Below are 26,757 nucleotides of genomic sequence, written 5' to 3'. Positions count from 1 at the left end.
AGCACCTCTCATCAGTTGGAATACAATAACTTTTGCATAGATTATGGTAGAGACTTTTTTCTTTTTTCCTATGATTACAGACATGTGCAGGAACCACCAAAATTAGTTACAGCACGCTAGACTACACAAAACCTAAAAGGTACACTTTCAAATTTGAGTTTATAAAAAAATGAATACAAAAAGTGGCTCTTTTTTTAGGTGTTTATTATAACCCTTATAACATATACAGATATTTTAAACACATTCAATAGTGTTTTATGAAAATTCAAAGGGTTTTCTTTAAAATGGTTCCAAATTTTTCCGCTTACACTTCTACATCTGGATTTGGGAAGCTTATAAATTTGGGTATTTTTTTAATTTTTTAATCCAGGCAGAAATCCCAAAATAACAGCAGAGTTTAACTGGTTAAAATGGTTTATAAAAAATGAAAAACTGATTTTATTCTAGCTGAGATAAAACTTTCTTCAGAAGAAAAAATATTATAGGAAATACTGTGAAAAAAATTCCTTGCTCTATTAAACATCATTTAGGAAATATTTGAAAAAAAATAAAACACTGGGGAGCAAATAATTTAGACTTCAGCTTTATATAATGCCTTAGGTCAAACACACATATGGTTGGTGAGTAAACAACAAATGCACTAGCCAATGGTGATTTCATTACCAATCTGTCCATAGAGGCCGCTGGGAATTGAGGCTGTTGGCTGAGGATTATGAACGGGTTTTGGTTTGATGATTTCAGGATATTGTGTTCAGTCAGTGCTCTGCTTAGTCTGGCGCATGACGGCTCTGAATACAAACGCATCTCTGAATTATGATATAAATCAGCAGTTTGGTCCTGCGCTCTTTCAGCTGTAATGGTTATTTTTTTTAATGAGAGACTGTGTTTGCTTTCCCTCAGTGGTTTGAGAGAGCACAGTGATGGTTTCTGTTCACTTCATAACACAAAGAGATTGAGCTCACTATGACACAAAGAAATCGATATAAGTCAAGCTCAGTGGACAAAAAATGTCCTGCTGTCAGGACACACACACAGAGCATTGTGATTTTTACAGTAACAAAAAAGTCATTCCAGAGATTAAAAAGCAGAAATGTGAAGCTCATGTTTGGGGTTAAAAAAATTATTGTTCTATATGAATTGACTCAAAATGAATCTGAATTTAAAGACATTATCCATCAAATTTTTCTTTTATTTTGTTTTTTTTGAACACAGAAAAACATGCCGTAGACAATCAGCATGAAACAGAATGTGTAGATATACAGAAATAAACCAATATACAGTTGTTAAATAATAGTATCAATAATAGCATCAGCCTTGACAACAATAGTATCAGTAAAAAGGAAAAACGGAAGAATAATGACAAGGACATACTATTGCAAATAAAAATGACAAATAAAATAAATTAATACATATATACATATATTCACACACATACATACATACACATACATATATGCACGTACACATACAAACAAACACACATACACCCAGATATGCATACATGCACACATACATACACATACCCATATAAATATGCACACATGCATACACATAAATAAAACAAATTTCAAAACCAAAAAGGCAATGAGCCAAATCTGTACTTAGTGTTAAGTAAGGTTAAGAATAAACCAATCGAATTTAAAGACATTATAATGAAAATGCTGGGCCAGTACAATTCACACTTTGCAATAAACTTCATTCATTCGTTCATTTTCTTTATGGCTTAGTCCCTTTATTAATCCGAGGTCGCCACAGCGGAATGAACAGCCAACTTATCCAGCACATGTTTCACGCAGCGGATGCCCTTCCAGCCGCAACCCATCTCTGGGAAACCTCCATACACACTCATTCACACACACACTCATACACTACGGACAATTTAGCCTACCCAATTCACCTGTACCACATGTCTTTGGACTGTGGGGGAAACTGGAGCACCCGGAGGAAACCCATGCAAATGCAGGGAGAACATGCAAACTCCACAAAGAAACGCCAACTGACCCAGCCAAGGCTCAAACTAGCGACCTTCTTGCTGTGAGGCGACAGGACTAACTACTGAGCCACTGCGTCGCCTTGTAATAAACTTCAAAAATTTAGAAATTTAGAATTTAATATTGTACATATGTATTGATTTTAAAGATGTTCAAGACTTTTTTGCATCGTTTATATATATATATATATATATATATATATATATATATATATATATATATATATATATATATATATATATACATACATACATATATATACATACATACATATATATACATATAAATATATATATACATATAAATATAAATATATATATATATATATATATATATATATATATATATATATATATATATATATATACACAGTTGAAACCAAAAGTTTACATACACCGTATAATAGGCATATAACCACTTAAAAAAAAGTCAGATGTTAATGTGACTAAACTTTTTCTCTTTTAGGTAAGTTAGGATGATCACATTTGTTTCTCTTATGCTTAATAGCAGAATAATGAGAGAGATATTTTTGAGAAATTGTTATTATTTTTCTCAAAAGTCAAGTTTACACACAATAAGATTATTCTGCCTCTGAAAAAGCTCAGATGATGGCGTCAAGGTTTTGGAAGTTTCTGATTGGCTAATTAACAACATTTGAGTTATTTAGAAGCACAACTGTAGAATAGTATTTAATGAAAACCTCAAACACACTGCTTCCTTGTGAGACAACATGGGAAAATCAACAAGCCAGAATCAACAAAAAAGCCAGATTACAATTTGCTAAATTACACTGGGAAAAAGAATAATGTTTGGAGACATGTCCTGTGGTCTGATGGAACTAAGTTTGACCATAATGACCAGTGTTACATTTGGAGGACAAAGGGGAAAGCTTTCAAGCCTAGGAACACCATCCCAACTGTGAAGTATGGGGGCGGCAGTATCATGTTGTGGGGCTGTTTTGCTGCAGCAGGGACTTGTCCACTTCACAGCGTAGATGGCATCATTAAGAAATACTGAAGCAACATCTCAAGACATCAGCCAGGAAATTAAAACTTGGCCACAAATGGGTCTTCCAAACAGACCATGACCCTAAGAATACTGCCAAATTGGTTAAAATGTGCTTTAAGGACAACAGAGTGAATGTTTTGGAGTGGCCATCACAAAGCTCTGATGTCAATCCTATAGAAAATGTGTGGAGAGAGTTGAAAAAGCTTGTGCGAGCAAGACAGCCTACAAATCTGACTCAGTTACACCAATACTGTCAGGAGGAATGGGCCAAAATTCCTTCAGACTATTGTGAGAAGCTTGTGGAAGGATATCCAAAACATTGGACCAAAGTTATACAGTTTAAAACCAAAGCTAAAAAGATACCAGGGAAATGAATGTAAACTTTTGACTGTCTAGAAATTAATAAAACATCCTCACAAAAAAAATAATGTCATTATTCTGGCATTTAACAAATGTAAATCATTTATGTAATCCTAACAGACCTAAAATAGTAAACGTTTAGTATGATTTACCATCAGACATTTTTTTTAATTGTTATGTTCCTTTTTTTAGAGTGTATTTAAACTTCTGGTTTCAATTGTATATACACACACACAACCCCAAATCAGAAAAAAAAAAGTTGGGGCCGTATGAAAAATGCTATTAAAAAGTAGTGATTTCTAAATTCACTTTGACTTGTATTTCATTGCCGACAATATAGGGCAAACATTATTGTATGGGTTCCTCTTGATTTTTATTTACAGTTAAAGTCAGAATTATTAAACCTCCTGAATTATTCAACACATTTCTAAACATAATAGTTTAAATAACTCATTTCTAATCACTGATTTCTTTTATCTTTTCCTTGATGAGAGTAAATAATATTTGACTAGATTTTTTCAAGACACTTCTACACAGGTCAAAGTAACTAGGTTAATTAAGATAACTAGGCAGGTTAGGGTAATTAGGCAAGTTATTTTATAAAGATGGCTTGTTCTGTAGACTGTTGAAAAAATATATAGCTTAAAGGGGTTAATAATATTGACCTTAAAATGGCTTTTAAAAAATAAAAAATTGCTTTTATTCTTGCCAAAATAAAACACGTAAGACTTTCTCCAGAAGAAAAAATATTGTCAGACATACTGTAAAAATTTCCTCGCTCTGTTAAACATAATTTGGATACATTTAAAAAAATTCATAAGGGGGCTAATAATTCTTTCTTCAACTGTATTGAGTCTGTATAAAAACGCTAATTAAATAGATAAAAATTACTTTGACTTGTATTTCATTGCAGACAATACAACAATCATTATTTAATGCATTCCTCATGATTTTTATGTTTTTATTTTTAAATAACAAGTATTCCAATTTTGGTTCTTGCAACACATTAAAAAAAAAAACACATTCATTCAGTCAAGTACTTGTATCCTCTTCTTCTGCAGCCAGGACTCTGTAATGTATGCAGAATGTGTTCGTGCATCGTCTTGTTGAAATATGCATGGGACTTCCTGGAAAAGAAGGCAGCATATTGTGCTCCAAAATCTCTTTTCAACATCATTGTTGCCATTACAGAAGTGCAGGTTACCTTTGCCAAGGGCACATTCACAACCCCATACCATCACAGACCCTGACTTTTGGACTTGTTGCTGATAACAGTCAGGATGATCCTTTTCTTCTTTGAGCCGTAGCACATGTTGTCCATTTCTCCCAAAAAAATACCTGAAATACTGATTCATCTGACCACAGTACACGTTTACACTGTATGATGGTCCATCCCAGATGCCTCTGAGGTCATAGAAGTAGACATTGCTTCTGGACACTGTTAACATATGGCTTGCTTTTGGCACGGTACAGTTTTAACTGGCATTTGTGGATGTAATACGTATTGTGGTACTTGACAAAGGTTTGTCAAAGTAGTCCTGAGCCCACGAGGTGATATCACCTTTAGATGAATGAGGATTCTTAGTGCCCCCTGAGGGATTAGAGATCATGGTAGTTCAGCTAAGGCTTGCGCCCTTGTCCTTTACGAACTGAAATTCCTCTAGATTCCTTGAATCTTTTAATGATGTTATGCACTGTTGAAGGTGAAATATCCAAATGTCTTCCTCTCTTTCTCTCAGGGACATTGTTTTTAAACTTTTCAATAATTTTCTCACGTTTTGTTGGCAAATTGGCAAACACATCAATATTTAACCAGTTTTTCTGATTACTAGCCCTAAATTACTCCTATCCTAGTTTTTTTGGAATGTGTTACTGGTCTGAATGACAGGAAAGGATGTATATTTACAAATTAAATGAAGTTGACCAGATAAAGCATGAAGTATTTTGTCTTTATTTTGTCTGCAATGAAATACAAGCCAAAGTAAATTTGGAAATTACTACTTTCTTTTTTATTTACGTTTCCCATACAGTCCTAACTTTTTCTAATTGTATATAATAGTATATAATATATTGAAATATATCAATAATACATTTTATCCTATTTTTTTAACAAACTACTTTTCTGCTTAAATACTTGAAATGATATTAAAATTTGAAACCAATAAAAAAGTATCTAGTCTTAAAAAAAAAATAATATATATATATATATATATATATATATATATATATATATATATATATATATATATATATATATATATATATATATATATATATATATATTTGTAAAGATGTAAATTACAGGCCAATCAAATTAAAAACAATCACATTTAACTAACAAAAACACACAAAAAACAATAAAAAAACTTTAACTAAATAAAAATACAATACTAAACTAATACAAAATATTCTAAAAATACCAACAAAAATAAATAATAATATAAAAACACTAAAATTAAGATCGGACATTTTAAAAACAATAATTAAATCAAAAACTAAACAAAACAAATTAATTAATTAAAAATAAAAATGTAACATTTAACATACAAACACTTAGGATATGCATATTAAAAAGTATCTAAACTAACTAACTTTAAATCTTTATTTAAATGTAATTTCAGCAATTTGCCAAAGCATTTTTCTTTATTTATAGTCATTTTCCTTTAGTGCATTTTCCAAATATAAGCTTGTTTTTAATAAAACAAATATAAATATTCATATAATAAATAATAATGCTAATAATAATAACATTATACAAAAGCAAATTGTCATAAATAAACTGAAGAAGGCATGAAAGTATGGTTTATATATTTATGTAGGCTATAAAATAATATGTTTTGTAATATTTTAATCCTTTATATTTAAATCCTATATATATCCTTATTATATCCTATATATATCCTTAATATTTGAATCCTTTTTTATATGTAGATATTTGCAAATTGCTCTACATCTTGTGTGTATTAAGCAATGTGTAAGCGAAGCGCACAACTAACGCGCTCTGCGCTGGACTTTAGATCGGCTTTGTTTTGGTCTATTAAAAAATATATTATAGTTTCTCAAAATAGCAACACGCCAGCAATGTGCCTCAACACGCCTCCTTTTTTAGACCAGAACGCCTTTGGGCGCACATATCAGCGCAAATACTTTTGCTATTTAAACAGCGTGGCGCTTAAACAGCGTGGCGCAAAACGTCAAAACAACTCTTGCGCCAAGCTAAAACTAGCAAACAACAATTGCGTCGCGCTTTGCGCCACATTGCGCCGGGTGTATGATAGGGCTCTCTACAATAAAACTACATAGATTTATTCTATATAAATATATATGGAATAAAAGTAAGATATTTTTAAAATAAACAAAGACGCTATTATATAACTGCCTGCATGACTATCTTTACAAAACCTTCAAAACAAATTGTCCTCACATGGCTTTGCGCATTATCCAGATTTCCAGAGCTGTATTCTGCATGATTGTAGATGTTTTAGCAGCGACTGATCTTTCGGGAGTCGCTGTCATTGAGATGAATGCGAATGCTAACAGCTTTCCTCAGGTACAAAGCTCTGGAGTATTAAAGCAGCCCACGTTCACAGAGCAAATGTCACTCTCTTCTGTAGGCTTTTCCCTCAGTCATTCACACTCAGTTTTCTACATCACCTATCCTCCGTCATGCTGCGTTTAAAGGAGAAAAGAGTGTGTTAAAGGTTAAGTGCTCGGTTTAATGCACAAGCTCTGAGTAATTAGCAGCAGAGAGGAACCATGTTTAGCTGGGGATCCTGGGTAATCATGCTTTTACTTCTGCTCATTTGTTTTTATCTTGTTTGCTTGTGTTGTGTTTTACAGCTGCTGTGACCTCTCTTCATATTAAACACTTTAAAAGGCTAGTTGACACAAAACTGAAAGCTTTCATTGTTTACTCATCCTCCACTTGTTCCAGTTTGTTTCTTCTGTCGAACTTAAAGGAAGATATACTAAAGAATCTCATTAGCTGCGTCCCAAATCGCATACTTATGCACTATTCTACGCCATTTTGTAGTATAAATAGTCTAAGTAGTGCGTTCACACTGAAAACTCTAAAAATAGTAAGTGCACTTTAATTACCCGGATGATGCACTCATTCAGCCGCTAAAATGAAGTGTGTAATGATGGACACTTCACACACTCAACGACCGCAGGTTTGCTTACGTAGCGGAAGGGGCGGAGCTATCAGGCGCACATGTTGGATAACTTTATTTATTTTGGATGGTGAAAGCAAAATTCTCCTATGACAGTGATTATAGCGCCTCCCGATGGTGAATGCGGTTATACTCACGGCAGGTATTATTTGTTAACTCGGTCGTATATTTCACTGATTTGGCAACCGCCAAACGTCATCAGGGAAATGGTTTGAATATCCGCTTAGTAAAAAAACATTGTGTGCCATTTGGGATGCCACTTTATACATATACTATCCTGTTGAGTGTGTAAGTGCATAAGTACACAGTGCATGAGTGCATAGTGTATAGTGTGCCATTTGGGACGCAGCTATAGACTTACATAGTTTTTTGTTTGTTCATTTCTTCTACAGAACATCTATCAGAGACTGGTGAAGTCATTATGAAATAACCAGCCAAAATTATTTTTACTTTTTCAATTAGGCCAAGGCCAAGCAAAATAAACTGTCCTGACCTCGTCTCACTGCTGAATTAAAACAAGCGCTTACATGAGATGGCATTCCTGGATATTGATAATAGAAATGAGACGCTCTCGGGTGGATGAGACCATAAACACTGATTGTGAAATGATGCATGTTCAGCGATGGCCCTATTGTGCTTTTCTATTTCTTCATTTCATGGTTCTTCATACAGTGGGGATACTAAAACTATAATCAATTATAAAAAAAAAAAAGTTTTCCACAGTGCATATACAGTTAAAGCCAAAATTATTCGCCTTCCTTAGATATATTGTTTTCTACTCTATTTTTAAATATTTCCCAAATGATGTTTAACAGGGCAAGGAATTTTTCACAGTATTTCCTATAATATTTTTTCTTATGGAGAAAGTCTTTTTTATTTTATTTCAGCAAGAATAAGCAGTTTATTAAAAAAAAAAAAACTTTTAAAGGTCAATATTATTAGCCCCCTTAAGCAATATTTTTTTTTTCAATTGTCTACAGAACAAACTGTTGTACAGCACAAAAAGTTGAGACAAGAGCAATCAGGCTACTTATTAGGTAAACTAGTTGAATGATGTGATTTGAAACAAGTGATTTAATTACAATTTGGTACAAAAGCAGCATCCAAGAAAGGTCTAGTCCTTTAGTAGCAAAGATGGGCAGAGGATTGCCAGTTTGCCAACAAATATTCAAGAGTTCACACTTAGCTGATGATTGATTATAAGCAAGTTTGGCATGCTGTCCCGGGAGAGAGCCCTGAGCTCGAAGGTTCTTGAGCCCTGGGCTCCCTCCCGTTTGGAGGTAGAGAGGGGAGCCTCGAGCTCAGGTAGATCTCGACAACTCCCCTTTTTATAATAGCTAAAGATTAAGATTGAAGGCTATTAAAAGATATGCTGCATTATTAGATTACCTGTATTGAAATTTAAATTTAACGATTAACTTGTTGTACATGTTTTTGGAATGTGGGAGGAAACCGGAGAACCCGGGGAAAACCCACGCAAGCACGGGAAGAACATGCAAACTACACACAGAAACGACCACCGGCCTGTTAAGGAACTAGAACCGGTGACGTTCTTGCTGTGAGGCGACAGTGCTAGTCACTGAGCCACCGTGCTGCCCTATGGAGGGAAAGGTGAAGAGGTAGGGGTGGAAGGGGGGATTCTTCAAATCGAAGATGACTGTAGTGAGAAAACCCTGGCTCTTTATAGTGGTTAGGAATGGCCTGATTGGTGGATCAAGCATGCTAATACAGAACCAGCCGTGTTCAATCATAATCACGTGCTCCTCTCGAAATTAGTTTATGAATAAACTTCACCAAGAGAAAATTGCTGAAATGTTTAAAAACAATGTTCCTCAAAAAAAAGAGAGGAAGACATTTGGATGTTTCAGCTTCAACAGTGCAGAACATCATTAAAAGATCCAAAAAATCCGGAGGAATATCAGTGTGTAAATGACAAGAGCGAAGGCCTAAGCTGAACTACCATGATCTCCGATTCCTCAGGCGGCACTTCATCAAGAATCCTCATTCTATATATAAGAATTCTCATTCTATAAGCGATATCACCACATGGGCTCAGGACTACTTTGTCAAACCTTTTTCAAGAACCTTAATATGTAGTTACATCCACAAATGCCAATTAAATATGTACTGTGCCAAAAGTAAGCCCTATGTTAACAGTGTCCAGAAGCGCCGTACACTTCTCTGAGCTTAGAGGATGGACCATTACACAGTGGAAACTTGTACTGTGGTCAGATGAATCAGTATTTCAGGTATTTTTTGGAAGAGCTGGATGCCGTGTGCTCCGGAGTAAAGAAGAAAAGGATCATCTACACTGTTACCAGTCCATAACCCATGGTCTGTCATGGTATGGGGTTTTGTCAGGGGTATGAAATTGTGTTGGCACAATATGCTGCTTCAAGAAAAACAAACAATTTCTGTGCATGTTTCAATGCAAAACCACCTTCCACACACATTACAGAGTGCTGACTGCAGATGAAGAGGATACAAGTGCTTGACTGGCCTGCCTGCAGTACCGACTTGTCTCCAATAGAGAATGTGTGGCATATTTTAAAGCACAAAATGCAACAACGAAGACCCCGTACTGTTGCCCATCTTAAGACTTGTTTGCAAGAAGAATGGGACAAAAATTACACCTGAAACACTTCATCGCTTGGTGTCTCCAGTGCCAAAACATATTTTAAGTGTTGAGAAAAGGAATGGCAACATTGCAAAGTGGTAAATGTTTAACTGTTCCAACCTTTTTGCCATGTGTTGCAAGAATCAAAATTGGAATTGAAATGTTTATTTATATATATAAAAGCAGTTTTTAATAATACTTAAAAAAAATAATTTTAAGGTCAATTTTATTAGCCCCTTTAAGCTATATATATATTTTGATATAGTCTACAGAACAAACAACCATTATACAATAACTTGCCTAATTACCCTAACCTACCTATAGTTAACCTAATAAACCTAGTTAAGCCTTTAAATGTCAGTTTAAGCTGTATTGAAGTGTCTTGAAAAATGACAGATAAAATAAAAATTTTAAAATAAATCAGTTATTAGAAATGAGTAATTAAAAGTATTATGTTTAGAAATGTGTTGAAAAAAAATCTTCTCTCCATTAAACAGAAATTGGAAAAAAAAATAAACAGGGGGGGCTAATAATTCTGACTTTAACTGTATGTATATCATGAGGAACACATTCAATGATGTTTGTTGTATTGTCTGGAATTAAATACAAGTCAAAGTATATTTAGAAAACACTACTTCATTTTTTTTTATTTGCGTTTTCCGCACTGTTCTGACAACTTTTTTCTGATTTGAGGTTATGTGTAAAGCGTATAATTGAATTAGTTTGAAAATATCCCAATCAGCGGAATTGTCATTTAATTAATTAGATCACAATCGAATTACTGGAATTATTATAAATAATTTAATTTAATTGCTAAGAATGTGGCGAACCAGTGGCGCAGTAGGTAGTGCTGCCGCCTCACAGCAAGAAGGTCGCTGGGTCACTGGTTCGCCACATTCTTAGCAATTAAATTAAATTATTTTTAATTAAATTTTTCAGTTGGCGTTTCTGTGTGGAGTTTGCATGTTCTCCCTGTGTTCGCGTGGGTTTCCTCCGGGTGCTTCGGTTTCCCCCACAGTCCAAAGACATGCGGTGCAGGTGAATTGGGTAGGCTACATTGTCTGTAGTGTATGAGTGTGTGTGTGATGTGTGTGTGTGGATGTTTCCCAGAGATGGGTTGCGTCTTGAAGGGCATCCGCTGCGTAAAAACTTTCTGGATAAGTTGTTGGTTCATTCCACTGTGGCGACCCAGGATTAATAAAGGGACTAAGCCAACAAGAAAATGAATGAATGCTAAGAATGTTTCCCAGAGATTGGTTGCGGCTGGAAGGGCATCCGCTGTATAAAAACATGCTGGATAAGTTGACGGTTCATTCCGCTGTGGCAACCCCAGATTAATAAAGGGACTAAGCCGACAAGAAAATGAATGAATGAGTGATAAGAATGTAATTACAGGAATTATAATATATAATTAGATTGATAAGAATCTAATTTCCAGAAATAAAACGCTTAAAAAAGGGCAGGGCTCAGACCAGAAGTCCCACCCTAAAAGAGGTGTAGCATTGATCAAAGTTTGACAGCAGCACATATATTTCCCATGTGCCTGCAATCTTATTTGCCTTTTGGCTACATTTAAAACACTGAATTGGTCAGTTTGCCTCAAAGTAATTCAGATTATTTTTGTAATCCTATTCTATTTATCTGATTATCATAGTGTATTATACAATATATTGAGCTGGAGCCAGTGACCTTTACAAATGAAACACAAACAAAACAGCTTAATTTCATCAAATCGTACCAGATTCAGACAACAAACACTTTTAAATGGCAAACCCACTTCAGAAATGTAAAGTGGATCATCTGCGGTAAACACATGAGCTCATTTTTCATTTAACCTTTACTCAAGCAGGACTGATTTAATTCTCTTTGGCCAGTCAGCTTTGACAAAGAAAAGCTGCTATATTTGTCTGACAATGAAGCTAAAATTAGCAGGCGACACTGACAGACAGGCCAAGCAAATTAAACTGTCCTGACCTCGTCTCGCTGCTGAATTAAAACAAGCGCTTTCATGAAATGGCATTCCTGGATATTGATAATGGAAATGAGACGCTCTCGGGAGGATGAGACCATAAACACTGACTGTGAACTGACAAATGCTGTGTGTTTAGTGATGGCCCTATTGTACTTTTTTTTTCTTCATTGCATGGTTCTTTATACAGTGGGGATACTAAAACTATAATCAATTATATATATATATATATATATATATATATATATATATATATATATATATATATATATATATAAACATTACCCCTGTGCATATACAGTTAAAGCTAAAATTATTCGCCCCCTTAGATATATTTTTTCTACTCTATTTTTAAATATTTCCCAAATTATGTTTAACAGAGCAAGGATATTTTCACAGTATTTCCTGTAATATTTTCTGAAATATTTTTTGTAATATTTTCTGAAAAAGTCTTTTTTGTTTTATTTCAGCTAGAATAAAAGTAGTTTTAAAAATTTTTAAAAAACATTTTAAGGTCAAAATTATTAGCCCCCTTAAGCAATATTTTTTCGATTGTCTACAGAGCAAGTTATACAATGACTTACGTAATTACCCTAATTAACCTAGTTAAGCCTTTAAATGTCACTTTAAGCTGAATTCTAGTATCTTAAAATATTAGAAATTAAAATATAAAAGTTTTTAGAAATGAGTAATTAAAACTATTATGTTTAGAAATGTGTTGGAAAAAAATCTTCCTTCTGATAAACAGAAATTGGGGAAAAATATACAGGAGGGCTAATAATTCTGACTTTAAGGGTGCTTTCACATCTGTAATTCGCTTCATTTGGTCTGGACCAAGGGCAATAAATGATACATTGTTGCATTTTCTGCCGTCTTTGGGTCGTTTTCACACCAAACTGCTGCCTTTGGTCCAAATCAGTTGAAATGAACCAAAATGCAGTCATCTGACAAAACCCACATTACTCAATGGCCAGATGTTGTTGAACATAATTCCTAAACTGCTTATCGATTGGTCAGAATTCACGTGGGGGAAAATGCCAATGAACTCCCGCAAGTAAACAAAACCGGCAGACACAAAATGTCGCTTTTATTTTACCCCAGTATATTCAATGTAGCTTCTGTGCTAGCCTGCAGATTCTGATGGGTGTGTGCGAGTAGACGGCTTTTTGTCTCGTTTTACGCTTAAACAACTAAATGAATGCCAAAGTCTGTTTAACTGATTGTATTTTATGGCATTACAACACGAGGCTGTAAAAGGAACCTAATAAAATGGAAAAAACACACAATAACGGGTCACCAGAAGTTTATCGGTATAGGAAACTTGTGGGAAACACACTAGCTCGGCATTTACCCTATTTAAGGGTTTTTAGGATCATTCAGAATGAGTAAGTAAATGATCAATAAACTATTGAAATCAACGTTAATATGTCTTATTATTCAGGCATGTATTAATGGTTACTATGTATGTTAATAAGGGCAACGCAGTGCCGCAGTGGGTAGCACGTTCGCATCAACTTCATCTAGTTTTGTGACCTAATCTAAAGTGAGGACTATTAATGCTTTATAAATCCCTTATAAATTACAAATAAACGCTCAGTTAAATTTTAAACAGGAGAAATGACATTATTCATTTCTATTAATTTAAAGAAACACAAATGAAACTGTACTTCAAGTGAAAAATAAATCTTTCCAACCTTATCTAAAATAAAATCACTGAAGAGTTTAAACATTGCATCCTATTATATTATTAAATTATTATATTGTTGTTGTTGTTTTATCCAGTTTTATGTCGTATTTTGATACTCCTGTTAATCAGCAATGTTTAAACTGCACAGTAATTTTATTTTTTAGAAAAGATTGCATATTGTTCATTTGATTCTGAGCCTTTAATAGTCATTTATAAGGGATTTATAAAGCATAGTCCTCACTTTACATTAGGTCACAAATCTGCATAAAGTTGAGTTAATGAAGCATTTATTAACACATTAGTTAACTATTAATATATGCCTGAATAATAATAATTATATATATATATATATATATATATATATATATATATATATATATATATATATATATATATATATGTATGTGTGTGTTGATTTCAATAGTTTATTAATCATTTATGAACTCATTCTGAATTATCCTAAAAACCTTCAGTACTCTTAAATACAATTGGTGTGTAAAAAATGCGATACTTAAATTAGTAATGAAAAATAAATCATTAACTAAGTACGAAGGCACAATTATTAAGCACACTATATAGGTGCTTATAAGTCAAGAATACTGACCTGAAGCTTACCCGAAGCTCCGCCGCGTGCAACACGACAGAAACCCATGCCGAGCTGCTGACCTGAAGCTCCGCCGTCTGCATCCCGACAGAAACCCACGCTGAGAACTCCGTAATGCACAGCGCCGTGCCACGCAAAAAGTGCAAGCAATAAATCCGATTACAGCGATAATGTGGAGAATATTGATCTTGTGTTGAGCCCAATGAGCCTTTCATCAAAAAATAGAGCAAGGGAGTACCTTTAGTGATATCGCTTTGACTCACACGCTGAAAATCACGGACGTGCAACAAGAAACTGAGGATATGATCGTGACGCAAGGCTGTCAATCAATATTGGTGGGCGGGGGGACCGCTCGCCTGCGTAAAGTTGCGGTCGGTCTGAAAACCGATCCAATTGGTCCACCGTTTTTATGTTGTTAAATTAAAAAAAAAGGACTGTGTGTGTTTATTTCACCTCAATATGATACTATATGATACACTATACCTACACACATGTCTGTCCAAACAGCTTGAAAAGCAGATTTTTCACCATAGATGCCCTTTAATATTTCTCTGCAAAACTGGAATCAAACCAAAGCCTGTGCATTTGTTATTCTGCCTTATTGTGAACTCTGTAAAAATGTAGGTTAAGCTCCAGAACTCCCGTTAACACATTTTCAGAAGCCCAAAATAAATGGTCCTCTCTGCTCTATTGCAAGGCCAAATTTAAAATTCATAGGCGCAATTGAAATATAAATATTTAAGTCTAAATGAAATCAAAATGTAAATTCAAAACAGTATCCAGTGCATTGGAACCGCAAGCATTAATGAGACGATCTGTTGCACGACTCTTCAATCACGGCTGTAAAAACCAAGGCCAATTTACAGACTGAAGCACCAGATTGTCAGCAGACAGACGTGATTAATGATGATTTTTGACTTTGCGCGTCTCATATGTAATCTAACCGTGCATGCGGAGAGATGATGGCATTAAACCAAAACTGACAGCTCACAGTGACGGAAGTCAGATGAGGGTCACTCTCACACATTGAGCAGGGAGATTTTTCTCCGAAGGGACCCTGAGGAGAACAGAAATCAGTTGTGTCGCATTATTATTCAGCATGCGTGAAGCTTTATAGCTTTCATCAAGTGTGAAACGCATCGTAGAAACCACATCATCACATTCCTAGTCCTGCAACTGACCTGTTTACAAGCCAAATGAATGTAAATGCACAGTCAGTGGAATAAAGAAAATAATAACTCTCCAGGTAAACTTCATTTAGTATTGGAGATTCAGCGCACTGGAAATAGGAGAGTTGAAAGGAAAATTCTGCCATTATTTATTAGTCTCTGGGCCCTATCATACAGCAAGGGTCCGTTCTTCGTACGTGGATTACTCAATTAGCTGGATTTGGATATTGACGATTTGACACGATCCAGGATCGTTTCGTTCCTCAAAGCTGATCCGAGAGTTGTTGTCATAGCAACAGTTCTGCTAGCTCAAACCTGATCGGGAGCAGGTTCAATTAATATAAACAGCATTAGATCGGCTCAGTTCAAGCAAAGATAATACAGAAAGTATGTTCTGAATTCTGATATTTTCTTACAGTAGTAGTTATATATACTTGGGGAAATGGTACATATTTTTTAACTATATATATAAAGTTTTAGTCATTAATAAAATAAATAAAGTTATACATATTAATAAACCTTATGCAATCTGCACCCTCGAAATGAAAGTACAAAGACTGCCACCTGGTGGTGCAAAGAGAAAACTTATTGATATGAACTTTTTAGATCGCTTTAGTACAAATTGTGTATAATAGAAATGCACAATATGTGACTTTTTTTTAAAGCAATAACACATTTATGCAGTCATAAACAAGTTTTTATAGTTAATATGCCGGTGATTTGATGCTTCACAAAAGTTGCAGACGCTTTTACCAATATGAAAATGCTTTTGTAAACAACCAGTTATTCTTTACACCGATTAAAAAATGGCTACTATAATAAAGAAAATCTTTTCTAAATGTTGAACTAAATACATTGATTTGCATTGAAATACATGATGAATACTCTTGACACATGAAAGTGTAAAGCCTGCAGCTCACAACAAATGTGGAAGGTTATTGCGTGTCATATTTAACAAGCCGTTTACTGCTAATTTGATGTAATTTTGCTCACATGGATAATTGAATATTAATTAGATGATGTCATTACGCTGCTGTGCCGTCAGCCAATCGTTGCATTGCTGATCATGATTTCGAGGATCAATAGATCTGTCCTTCACAACACACGCAGCGATCTTAGATCAGTTCATCCAGACATTCTAGTCTGATTCGCGAACTTGTTCGAAGAACCAAATTAGCGAGAGATCAGTTATCAAGATGAAAAATCATCTTAGATCATTTAAGCGAGGTACGAAGAACGGACCCCAGGAGCAATAAGACTAGTATGGCACGTTTTGATGCTATTTTCAGACCAGCGCAACCCTAATTTTAACGTTTTGCACCTCGTTGTTTAAATAGCAAATCTATTTGCACCATTTTGTGGACTCATGGATGTGTTGTTCTAGAAAGAAGGTGTGTTAAGGTGCATTATTGGTGCGTTGCTATTTTGTAGAACTGAAATAGACAGCGCTATTTATTAAGTAAAAGCTGCTCTAAAGTCCAGCGCAGAGCACATTAAGGCTGATTTATACTTCTGTGTCAAGCGCAGGCGTATGCTACGGCGCAGCCTACGCTTTGACGCATAGCCCTACGCCGTGGCCATTGGCGTCGCTGGCGCGCACCTCTCAAAAAATGCAACAACACGTTGCAACAACACGTAGCGCAAGCTCTGTGATTGGTCGGCTTGGTAGCACTGACGAGTTTAGGCTGGACCGAGAGCCACGCGAGCTGAGCCCAGTTTGATTAACTTTTTGTCGGTGTCGGCTGGAGGACACCTACAACAGGCGATACGTCATAATCACGCCCCCACAAGAGCAAGCTCCTGATTGGTTAACGCTGTGCGAATGTACGCTGAAGTTCAGATTTTTGAACTCAACCGAAACGCATGTTAAGCGCATCAAACGCGCAAAACGCTCAATTTGCGCCGCGACATTCGCACGTATCGCGGCATTCGCACCGCGCCATTTGCGCATTTCGCACATTTGCGCCACACCATTCGTGCGTATTGCGCCGCAGGATGTCTGTTTGTGCGTTTGCATTGACTTAACATGCAAATCACTTACGCTTGACGCGCGTTACGCGTCTGGTGTGAACGCAGCATTACACATTGCTTAATACACACAAGCTGTACTGCAACACGCAAATATCTTTACATATGAAAACCATTTAAGGATTAAAATGTTACAAAAAAAATATGATTTTCTACATAAATATATAATCCACTGCCTCCATGCCTTCTTTAAGACTCCATCCCTATATTTGTTTTAATAAAAACAGGTTTAGATTTCTCCAAGTGTCGGGTTTTGGAGACGTCTGCATCATCATATGGGGCATAAGAACAGGACGTGTGTTTGGATATAACTCTTGACCACACTTTGTTATTATTGTTCATTTATTTGTTTGCTGGAAATTAGAGCTGAATTTAGAGATAGTTTTTAAACAAATATTTGTGCTTACACTAAGTGAAGTTTATTTCTAAACTAATTTTGAGAGGACCATGTGCTTATGATTGCTTGCAGTCTGTCCCGCATTATTCAATTCATGATTCACCAATCAGACGACTATAAATACCCTAAGTTCCATATAGCAGCCATCTTCATTTTGAAGAATCCCCCTTCCACCCCTACTCCTCCTTTCCTTGATGGGTGGCATGGTGGCCCAGTGGTTAGCTCTGTTGCCTCACAGCAAGAACGTCACTGGTTCTAGTCCTTATCAAGCTAGCCGACGTTTCTGTGCTGAGTTTACACGTTCTCCGCATGCTCTTGTGGTTTTCCCCGGGTTCCCCGGTTTCCTCCCATCGTAAAAAAAAATACAACTTAAGTTAATTGACTAATCCAAATCAGCACCATAGACATGCTCCTAGTAAGTAGTTACCACTTAAGAGCAATCACTATCTGTTCATTAGCTACTACAGCAGGGGAGTTCTCAAGATCCACCTGAGCTCAAACTCCCATCTCACCTTGCAAACATCAGGGAGCCCCAGGCTCTCTCTCAGCTCAGGGCTCCCTTCCGCGACAGCATGCCAAACAAGCTTTATAATCAATCATCAGCTAAGTGTGAACTCTTGACATTAAATATGTGGGCTAATGGATGTCTTCAGTGGAGTGAGTTTGCATCGTTTCCTTATCCATGAAAGTAAAGGAGTAAAGAGTAAAAGGAAAGAGAAATTAAAGAGACTAAATGGAGGAGGCTCGTTCTTCATCCTCGTGCTGCAGATGGTCTGTTTAACTGTTTTCTCTAGTAAAGCGTTCAGCTTTTTCTACTTACAAAGTCTGCCATGTGAATAGCAAATGCGCCATGGCATGACACAACTGACTCTTAAAGGAAATGAGATATGAGATTCTGATTGGTTTAATGCATATTACGCTCAAAACACGCCCATTACTCATTAGGAGAATAAGCACAACCCTGTTAAACCGTGCGCTAGGGTGCAGAACGTATTTTTCTGCCCTTAAAATAGTAAAAGTGGAGTCAGACATGCCCTTAATGCTTTTTCACCATGTGCTTTAGACTTTGCGCCTCGATCATTAAAAAAGAGCCCTTTGTGTCATTGCAAACCTGAATGACTTTGTTCTGTGGAAAACAAAAGCTGACATTTTAAAGGAATCATTTCCCTCAAAACTGTGTTTGGCATTTACTCTTAAGTGGAAATCCATAGCTTTCAGCAGTGGAAAATGATTTGTGTAATGAAAATGGATGAAGTAAACTTTTCGTTAATTAATTTAAATGAGTTCATACACTGAAATGAAGCTGTTTGATAAGTATTAGATCAATTTAAAGGGGACTAATCATGCAAAAGGCACTTTAAAAGGGGTTTAAACAGTTGTGTGACAACAGTGTGTGAATATAACTATAACTTCTAATGGTAAAAATATATTAATTACATTTTATATAATCACACTTGATTAAAAACAGTCTGCAGAAACACTTTGATTGACATACGTGTCATAAGAGGGGGGAAAGCCCCGCCCACTAGTGATGATCTCTCCCTCATTAGCATAGGACCTTAGTTTTGTATTGAATCTGCCATTATGCTGACACACAGGCATTTGTAGCTCCGCCCTCCAAAGACTTAAAAGGCTATTATCATCATCATCATCAATTATTTTTGTTACTTTAGATATCCCCAATGATTGGAAACTCCCAAATATCATTCTTGTGTGTGTTTTGTGCTCTTTATTTGGCAACAATTATCATCGTGAATGGTAAAAAATATCTGAAATTGTGACAGCCCTATAGGATCTAGTTATGTTTTATTTTAAAATGACTTAATATATTATTTTTCATGCAATATAATTGCTGCATGTTCATGTGTTATGACTCATGGAGATTAAAAAAGCAATAAAACACAACTAAAGATTGGGAAAAGGGTAAACTCATTTACTTCTGTGATTATTTTGTAGTTTCCATACACAGTATGTATATATTTGACATAACTGAGAGCAAAATCTGACATCTACAGTATATGATTTTATGTGGACTAAAAAAATCATAATGAGTTGAAACAAGAAATAATTATTTTAAAAAAAGTAATATTATAACGCTTCCTTTTCACTTAAGTATTAAATTATATATTTGACTTTAACCACTGGATTTAGATGTTATAAAACACCTGGGGCCTCATGTACGAAGACTTGCGTTGAATTCATACTAAAACATTGCGTACACACAAAGCTGTAAATGTGCGTACGCAGTAAAACATTTAGGTGTATGAAACACTGAGTACGCAGAATCCCACGCATATTCGAATCCAGCGTCTGATAAACTCGTTCCTCTTTTTCCTCCACTACATATCAGATTTTGCCTACTCTTCATCACGAGGAAAACAAGTAGGAATCAATAATAAGTGTGTATTATGTTAAGCGCATTTGAGCATCACACATTATTTGCACATTTATTAAATGAAAATGTTTCAGATTCACGGATGCAAATTCGTCTTCAGATGGGGTCTTTATAGCAATGTGCTACAGTCGATCGCTCCGATTACATTGGGGAAACCGGCGATCACTGTAAATTGCGCTTAATGTTTGGCTGGTCAACTGTATTTTATGGAAACCTTATATACCTGCTAGACATGCGGATGATCTATCTGTGGTCTCATACAGCTGCCATTGCAAGGCTCAAAGACACTTTGTAGTGTGCAATTTAACACAACTGCCTCTAGGAGTCGCCAATAGAAATAAAACAAACCCACACAAGAAATGCACGTACGCCAGTCATGAAGTTGGTGTAAAACAACGCATATTCTCACGTTCATTTCATCGTTAGTAAATCCAAACGTGAGCGTAAAACCTGGCGTAAGCAAAGTTTTTGTGCGTACACAGCCTTGATACATGAAGCCCCTGGGGCCTCATGTACGAAGACTTGTGTTGAATTCTTACTAAAACATTGCGTTTGCACAAAGCTGTAATTTTGCCTACGCAGTAAAAAATTCGGAATCCCACGCATTTTCTCTTTGTACATCTGAATTAACGTGAAACTGAGTGCACGTGCACAAGCGCAAAACCCCTCCCTGCCTCCTCCCCCTAATAAATATTGTAATGACTCTACTTTGCCAAAACCAAATGAAAAAGCAATGGCAAAAGCAAGCAAAAAGAGAAACTTTGAACAGAATGAGAACTGGAGGTGCTCCTCAGACCGGAGAAAAACGATGTGATTTGCAAGTTTGTCGATGGAATGAGCTAGTTGAAAGATTATCGCCTGTTTTATCGACAGATAACAAAGCTAAAGAGAGCGAATATTAACAGCGTGAGTAGCGTAACTTGTTAAGCACAGGGCAACATGTCTTCACGATATCATTCATAAACCTGGTTCAAATCCAGCATCTGATTAATTCAATCTTATTTTTTGCCCATTACTTGTCATATTTTCCCTACTCTTCATCACAAGGAAGGCAAGTAGGAATCATTAATAAGTGTGTATTATGTTAAGCGCGTTTGAGCATCACTTATTATTTGCACATTTATTGAATGGAAAAGTTTCTGATTCACGTATGCAAATTCGACTTCAGATGGCGCCTTTATAGCAATGTGCGTGCAGTCGATCGATCCGATTACATTGGGAAAACCGGCGATCACTGTAAATTGCGCTTAATGTTTGGCTGGTCAACTGTATGGTATGGAAACCTTATATAGCTGCTAGACATGCGGATGATCCCATGCCATAAAGCTGCTCTTGCATGGCGCAAAGATACTTTGTAGTGTGCAATTTAACACAACTGCCTCTAGGAGTCGCCAATGGAAATAAAATAAACACACACAAGAACAACATGTCTTGACGATATCATTCATAAACCTGGTTCGAATCCAGCATCTGATTAATTCAATCTTATTTTTTCCCCATTACTTATCAGATTTTGCCTACTCTTCATCACAAGGAAGACAAGTAGGAATCATTAATAAGTGTGTATTATGTTAAGCGCATTTGAGCATCACATATTATTTGCACATTTATTGAATGGAAATGTTTCTGATTCTAGTACGCAGCAAAACTCCTCTTACTATAAAACATATTTTTCTGGACTGTCCTGCTTTTACTGATTCCAGAAAGACTTTTTATGAAATGAAATCTTTTAAGGACATTTTTGACAAAGTGAAACCAGAAAAGATTTTAGAATTTTTATCATGTATTAACACAAAAAATCTAAATCTAATTTATGTTTTATTTTGTTTGTTGATTTTTAAATTGTATATTTTTTTGTTGAAAGATTCCTGCCATGAAGATAGCCTTGGTTGCTGACATGGCATTAAATAAAAAAATACATTACATTATATTCTAGTATGCAAATTCGACTTCAGATGGCGCCTTTATAGCAATGTGCGTGCAGTTGATCGATCCGATTACATTGGGAAAACCAGCGATCATAAATTGTGCTTTAATGTTTGGCTTGTCAACTGTATGATATGGAAACCTTATATAGCTGCTAGACATGCGGATGATCCCGTGCCATTAAGCTGCCCTTGCATGGAGCAAAGATACTTTGTAGTGTGCAATTTAACATAATTTCCTCTAGGAGTCGCCAATGGAAATAAAACAAACACACACAAGAAATGCACTTACGCCAGGCATGAAGTTGGCGTGGACTAACGCACATTCTCACGTTCATTTCATCGTTAGTAAATCCAAACGTGAGCGTGAAACCTGGCGTAGTTTTTGTTTGTTCGCAGCGTTGATGAGGCCTCTGCACTGTACAAAATGCACGGTTCTGCACAATTCATTCACGGTTTTCACACATTGAAGTGGACTGAGCATAAAAAAACTGAAAAATTGTGTTCTTTCAGCTCAAGTATTTTTAGTAATTATTTTTTAAATGTGGCAAACTTACTTTCATTCACTCAGATCCTTTAAACCAAATGCAATCAACATAAAATGGCATTTTTGCCCTGGAACATTTTGTTTTTATTTACACTGAGCCATACACAGTTCAGCCAAATGAACTATTGCAATTGATTTATCGTCAAAATAATTCACATGTGCGAGAATTACATTTAAACAATTCTTCCAAAAGCGACACTTGATTTGAAACTCGTCAAAAAGACAGCATTATTTTGTGTGTAGTTTGCATGTGTCATGCTGTGGAAATATCCAGAGATGGTACAGTAAATGCACTGAACAAAACAAAAAGCTCAAGGACAGTTTTCGCTCCTCATGGCTTATTAAAGGTCCTCCAGCTTCAGTCAATATCCTCCTGTCCTTTTCCTCCAGCAGCAGAGAATAAACTCTTCAGTCCTGGAGAAAAATCCAGTCCTAGTTCAGCTTGAATAGACACTGTTCATACTGTAAATGTTGATGTTTTGAAAGGCTTGAATGTTTCCATGCAATAGATTCAGTTATCAAGGTCTCATCTCACAGTACCGGCCAGCAGTTTGGACACACTTCTTTATTTTATGAGTTTCCGATTATTTTTTTATTATTAATTCAAGGATCTCAGAAGTGAATAAACTTCTAGTGGAAACTACAGCAGATATACTTTTTGTATTTGTTTAGCAAAAGAAAAAAAAACAGGAGAGCTCTTCTTAAAAGAGAGAAAAAGATGTCAATGTTGTCATCATTCCTACCGTCCATGTATTCAATAGATTAGGCTGAATGCCAATATCAATTCATTCAATTCATCTTTATTTCTATTGTGCGGTTAACAATGAAGATTGTGTCAAAGCAGCTTAACATGAAGTTCCAGTAAAAGGAAACTGCTTCAGTCCAGTTCATTCATTCATTCATTCATTCATTCATTCATTCATTCAATCATTTTCTTTTCGGCTTAGTCTCATTATTAATCAGAGTTCGCAGCAGCGGAATGAACCGCCAACTTAAGCATTATATGTTTTACGCAGCGGATGCCCTTCCAGATGCAACCTATCACTGGGAAACATCCATACACATTTATTCACACACACTACTGAAAATTCAGCTTACCCAATTCACCTATGGCACATGTCTTTCGACCCACGACAACATGGGGAGCTCAAGCAAACTCCACACAGAAATGCCAACTGACCCAGCCATGGCTCAAACCAGCGACCTTCTTGCTGTGGGGCGACAGTGCTACCCTCTGCGCCGCCGCGCCACCACTTGAGTCCAGTTATTACAAAAAAATATTTGAAATTGAGAAGTAGAAATATTTTTTTAGGGGTGAAGAAAAAGCTCCATTTATTATTTATTTTGCAGATCATTATTTTGCTATTTAAGAACTATGAAAACACATGATCACAGTAAAATAGCGAAAAATGTGCTAATTATGTATTAGCATAGGTTTACATTTTCATATTAAAAAAATTATAAATAGAAATGTTATAAAAAATTGTTGTATAATTATATTAATTAAAACTATAAAGCAATAAAAAGAAGAGTTTAAACTGTTTATCGATAAAGCAACATGCAAAACATTTGTTGGCTTTTACTTTGCCAACTTTGGTTCAACGTTTTAAATAAATACATAAACAAAATTTATTGTTTCAGCTTTTTAAAAAGTAGCTGTTCATGCTATTATGGAAAACGAATACACTCTTAAGAATAAACGCCCTTACTGGCATTGATGGTTCCACAGAGCACTTTATCATCTATTAAATCTTCTTTAGAACATTCAAATATTTATTTTTACAAACTAAAATCAATTCTAATACGAAATGTCATTCGAGGAACCAAAATTCTCTATGGAAAACTCTTTTTTTTTTTTTTTGGAACATTTATTTTTGAAGAGTGTATAAATAATAATAATAAAAACGCAATATGCCTTTATCAGAGAATGTGTCCAAACTTTGAACCAGTAAAATCATTTCATTTTGTGTCATTAATGTCTGATATTTGCAAATCCGTGTCGTGGAGCAGAGGTATACAAAGATGCGTTTAAAAGTTCAAAGTGTATCTCTTTATCCTGACGTCACATACCGATCTCCATCTGCACCACGGCCACCCCGGCCGGAGCCTCCGCCACCTTCTTCCCGCGGGACACCAGTTTGGCCAGGCTCCGGATGGACGGCGTGGCTCTAAACAGCAGCTTCTTGAGTCCAGTGCGGTACTCTTGCCGGATCAGACAGTACAGCACCGGGTTCAGGCAGCTGTTGGTGTGCGCCAGGCACACGGTGATGGGGAACGCGTAGGCTTGCGCGTTATAAAACGCGTTGCTGAACGGCACTAGGTCGAATTTGATCAGCACCCCCCACATGGTAAGCGCCTGGTTGGGCAGCCAGCACAGAAAGAAGGACAGGACCACGATGGTAACCGATCTGGTGACTTTGGAGCGGCGCTTGTGCCTCCCTCTCTCGCTCTCCGAGCCGGGGATCCCGGTTACCCGCCGCCGCAGGACGAAGCGCAGAAGGAGCAGGTAACACACACATATGATGACCAGTGGGATCACAAAACCCAAAAGCACCTTTTGTGTCTGATAAAGACCCAGAAGCAGCTGCGGGTCCCAGCTACCCGAGTCCGGAAAGCGCACGAGGCACAGCTCGTCGTCGGACACCTGCGCGGTAGTCGAGTACACCGCGTGCGGGATGGTGGCCACCACAGACACGATCCAAATCCCCAAACTAGCCCACTTGACCTCCGCCGAGGCTGTTTTGGGACTCTGCATGCGCAAAGAAGAGGACAGAGAGCAGTAGCGCGCCACGCTCATGGCCGTCAAAAAGAAGACGCTGGCGTACATGTTCATAGTGGTGACCGAGCTGATGATCTTGCACATCACCTTCCCAAACGGCCATCTGAAGTCCAGAGCGGTGTCCACGGCCCAGAAGGGAAGCGTCAGGACGAACTGCAGGTCGGTCACGGCCAAACTCATGACGAAGCAGTTGATGGAGGACTGCTTGAGTCTGTGGCGCGACTGGAGCAGGTAAAGCGCCAACAGGTTCCCGACGAGCCCCAGCGCGCACACGATAAGGTAGACGAGCGCGATCACGACGCGCATGGCCATGCTGGAGCTGTCGCCGTAGAGCTCCGGCGCGGACTCTCTGGAGAGCAGCTGCAGCCAGCAGCGCAGGGACAGGTTCTGGAGAGTCCGGTTCTGCAGCGCATCGCTCTCATATAAAGCCGGACCGCACGACGCTAAACCCGGTGCCAACGCGCTGCTGTTCCCCTGCATGGCACGGCTTTACGCATCCAAACGATTTTTATAATATTCCATGCGCTACAGAGATGTTTTCCTAAAAGTCATCCTACAGGTTCAGCACGCGATCCTAATGTGTTTAGTCACAGATTTAAAGCGCGCTGTGAGTGCGCGTCTCTCCGCTCTGCTCGACTCCCCGCACCTGAATGAGCGCTCCTGGAGCAACACTGTGCTTTTATAGCGAACACCCGAGCTGCCACATGAGGATGCTTTCATTAAAGAACTACATGCTTTTAACTTGATGACATGACATCAGAACAAAACCATATGAAAAGGCCTGATGATAAAGATGTTGACATAAAATGTCTGTCAGTTCTTCATTACTTGTTTACATGAAGATTAAATTAAATCTGCAGGGAAATCATTCGTTTAAGATGCTCTAATCCTAGTTTTAGAGTGCAGTAATAAAGTAATGAATGTAGTCGAAGAGGAATTTGACACATTACTCATTAAAATATGCAACAAATGATTAATCTGAATAGTTTTGATAGTTTAGTTTGATAGTTGATAGTTTTTAAATGTTATTTCTTAATGCAAAACATTTTATTTTTACTTGGGTTAAAATAATTCAGACAATGATAAACAATTTCTGAAGCTGACAATAT

At 36.6% G+C, this 26,757-nt stretch overlaps 1 protein-coding gene and 1 long non-coding RNA gene across 2 annotated transcripts in view; one reads left to right on the top strand and one right to left on the bottom strand.

The window, feature by feature from the left end:
- The window catches only part of LOC147846549 (uncharacterized), a 1,651,758-nt gene that overhangs the window by 1,620,908 nt on the left and 4,093 nt on the right, over positions 1-26,757 (top strand). The window lies entirely within an intron of this gene.
- Positions 22,990-26,300, bottom strand: rxfp3.2a (relaxin family peptide receptor 3.2a). The gene has a single exon (XM_087241499.1). It carries the CDS (start codon positions 26,126-26,128, stop codon positions 24,932-24,934), a length of 1,197 nt encoding a protein of 398 aa, XP_087097625.1. The 5' UTR covers positions 26,129-26,300; the 3' UTR covers positions 22,990-24,931.

This window comes from Danio rerio, chromosome 2 (assembly GCF_052040795.2).
Source record: "Danio rerio strain M-AB ecotype USA chromosome 2, GRCz13ab, whole genome shotgun sequence".
NCBI classification, from domain to species: domain Eukaryota; kingdom Metazoa; phylum Chordata; class Actinopteri; order Cypriniformes; family Danionidae; genus Danio; species Danio rerio.
This window is presented reverse-complemented; position numbering and strand designations above follow the sequence as displayed.

Coding starts and splice junctions, on each gene's coding strand:
- rxfp3.2a (XM_087241499.1), bottom strand. CDS start 26,128: ATGCAGGGGAACAGCAGCGCGTTGGCACCGGGTTTAGCGTCGTGCGGT.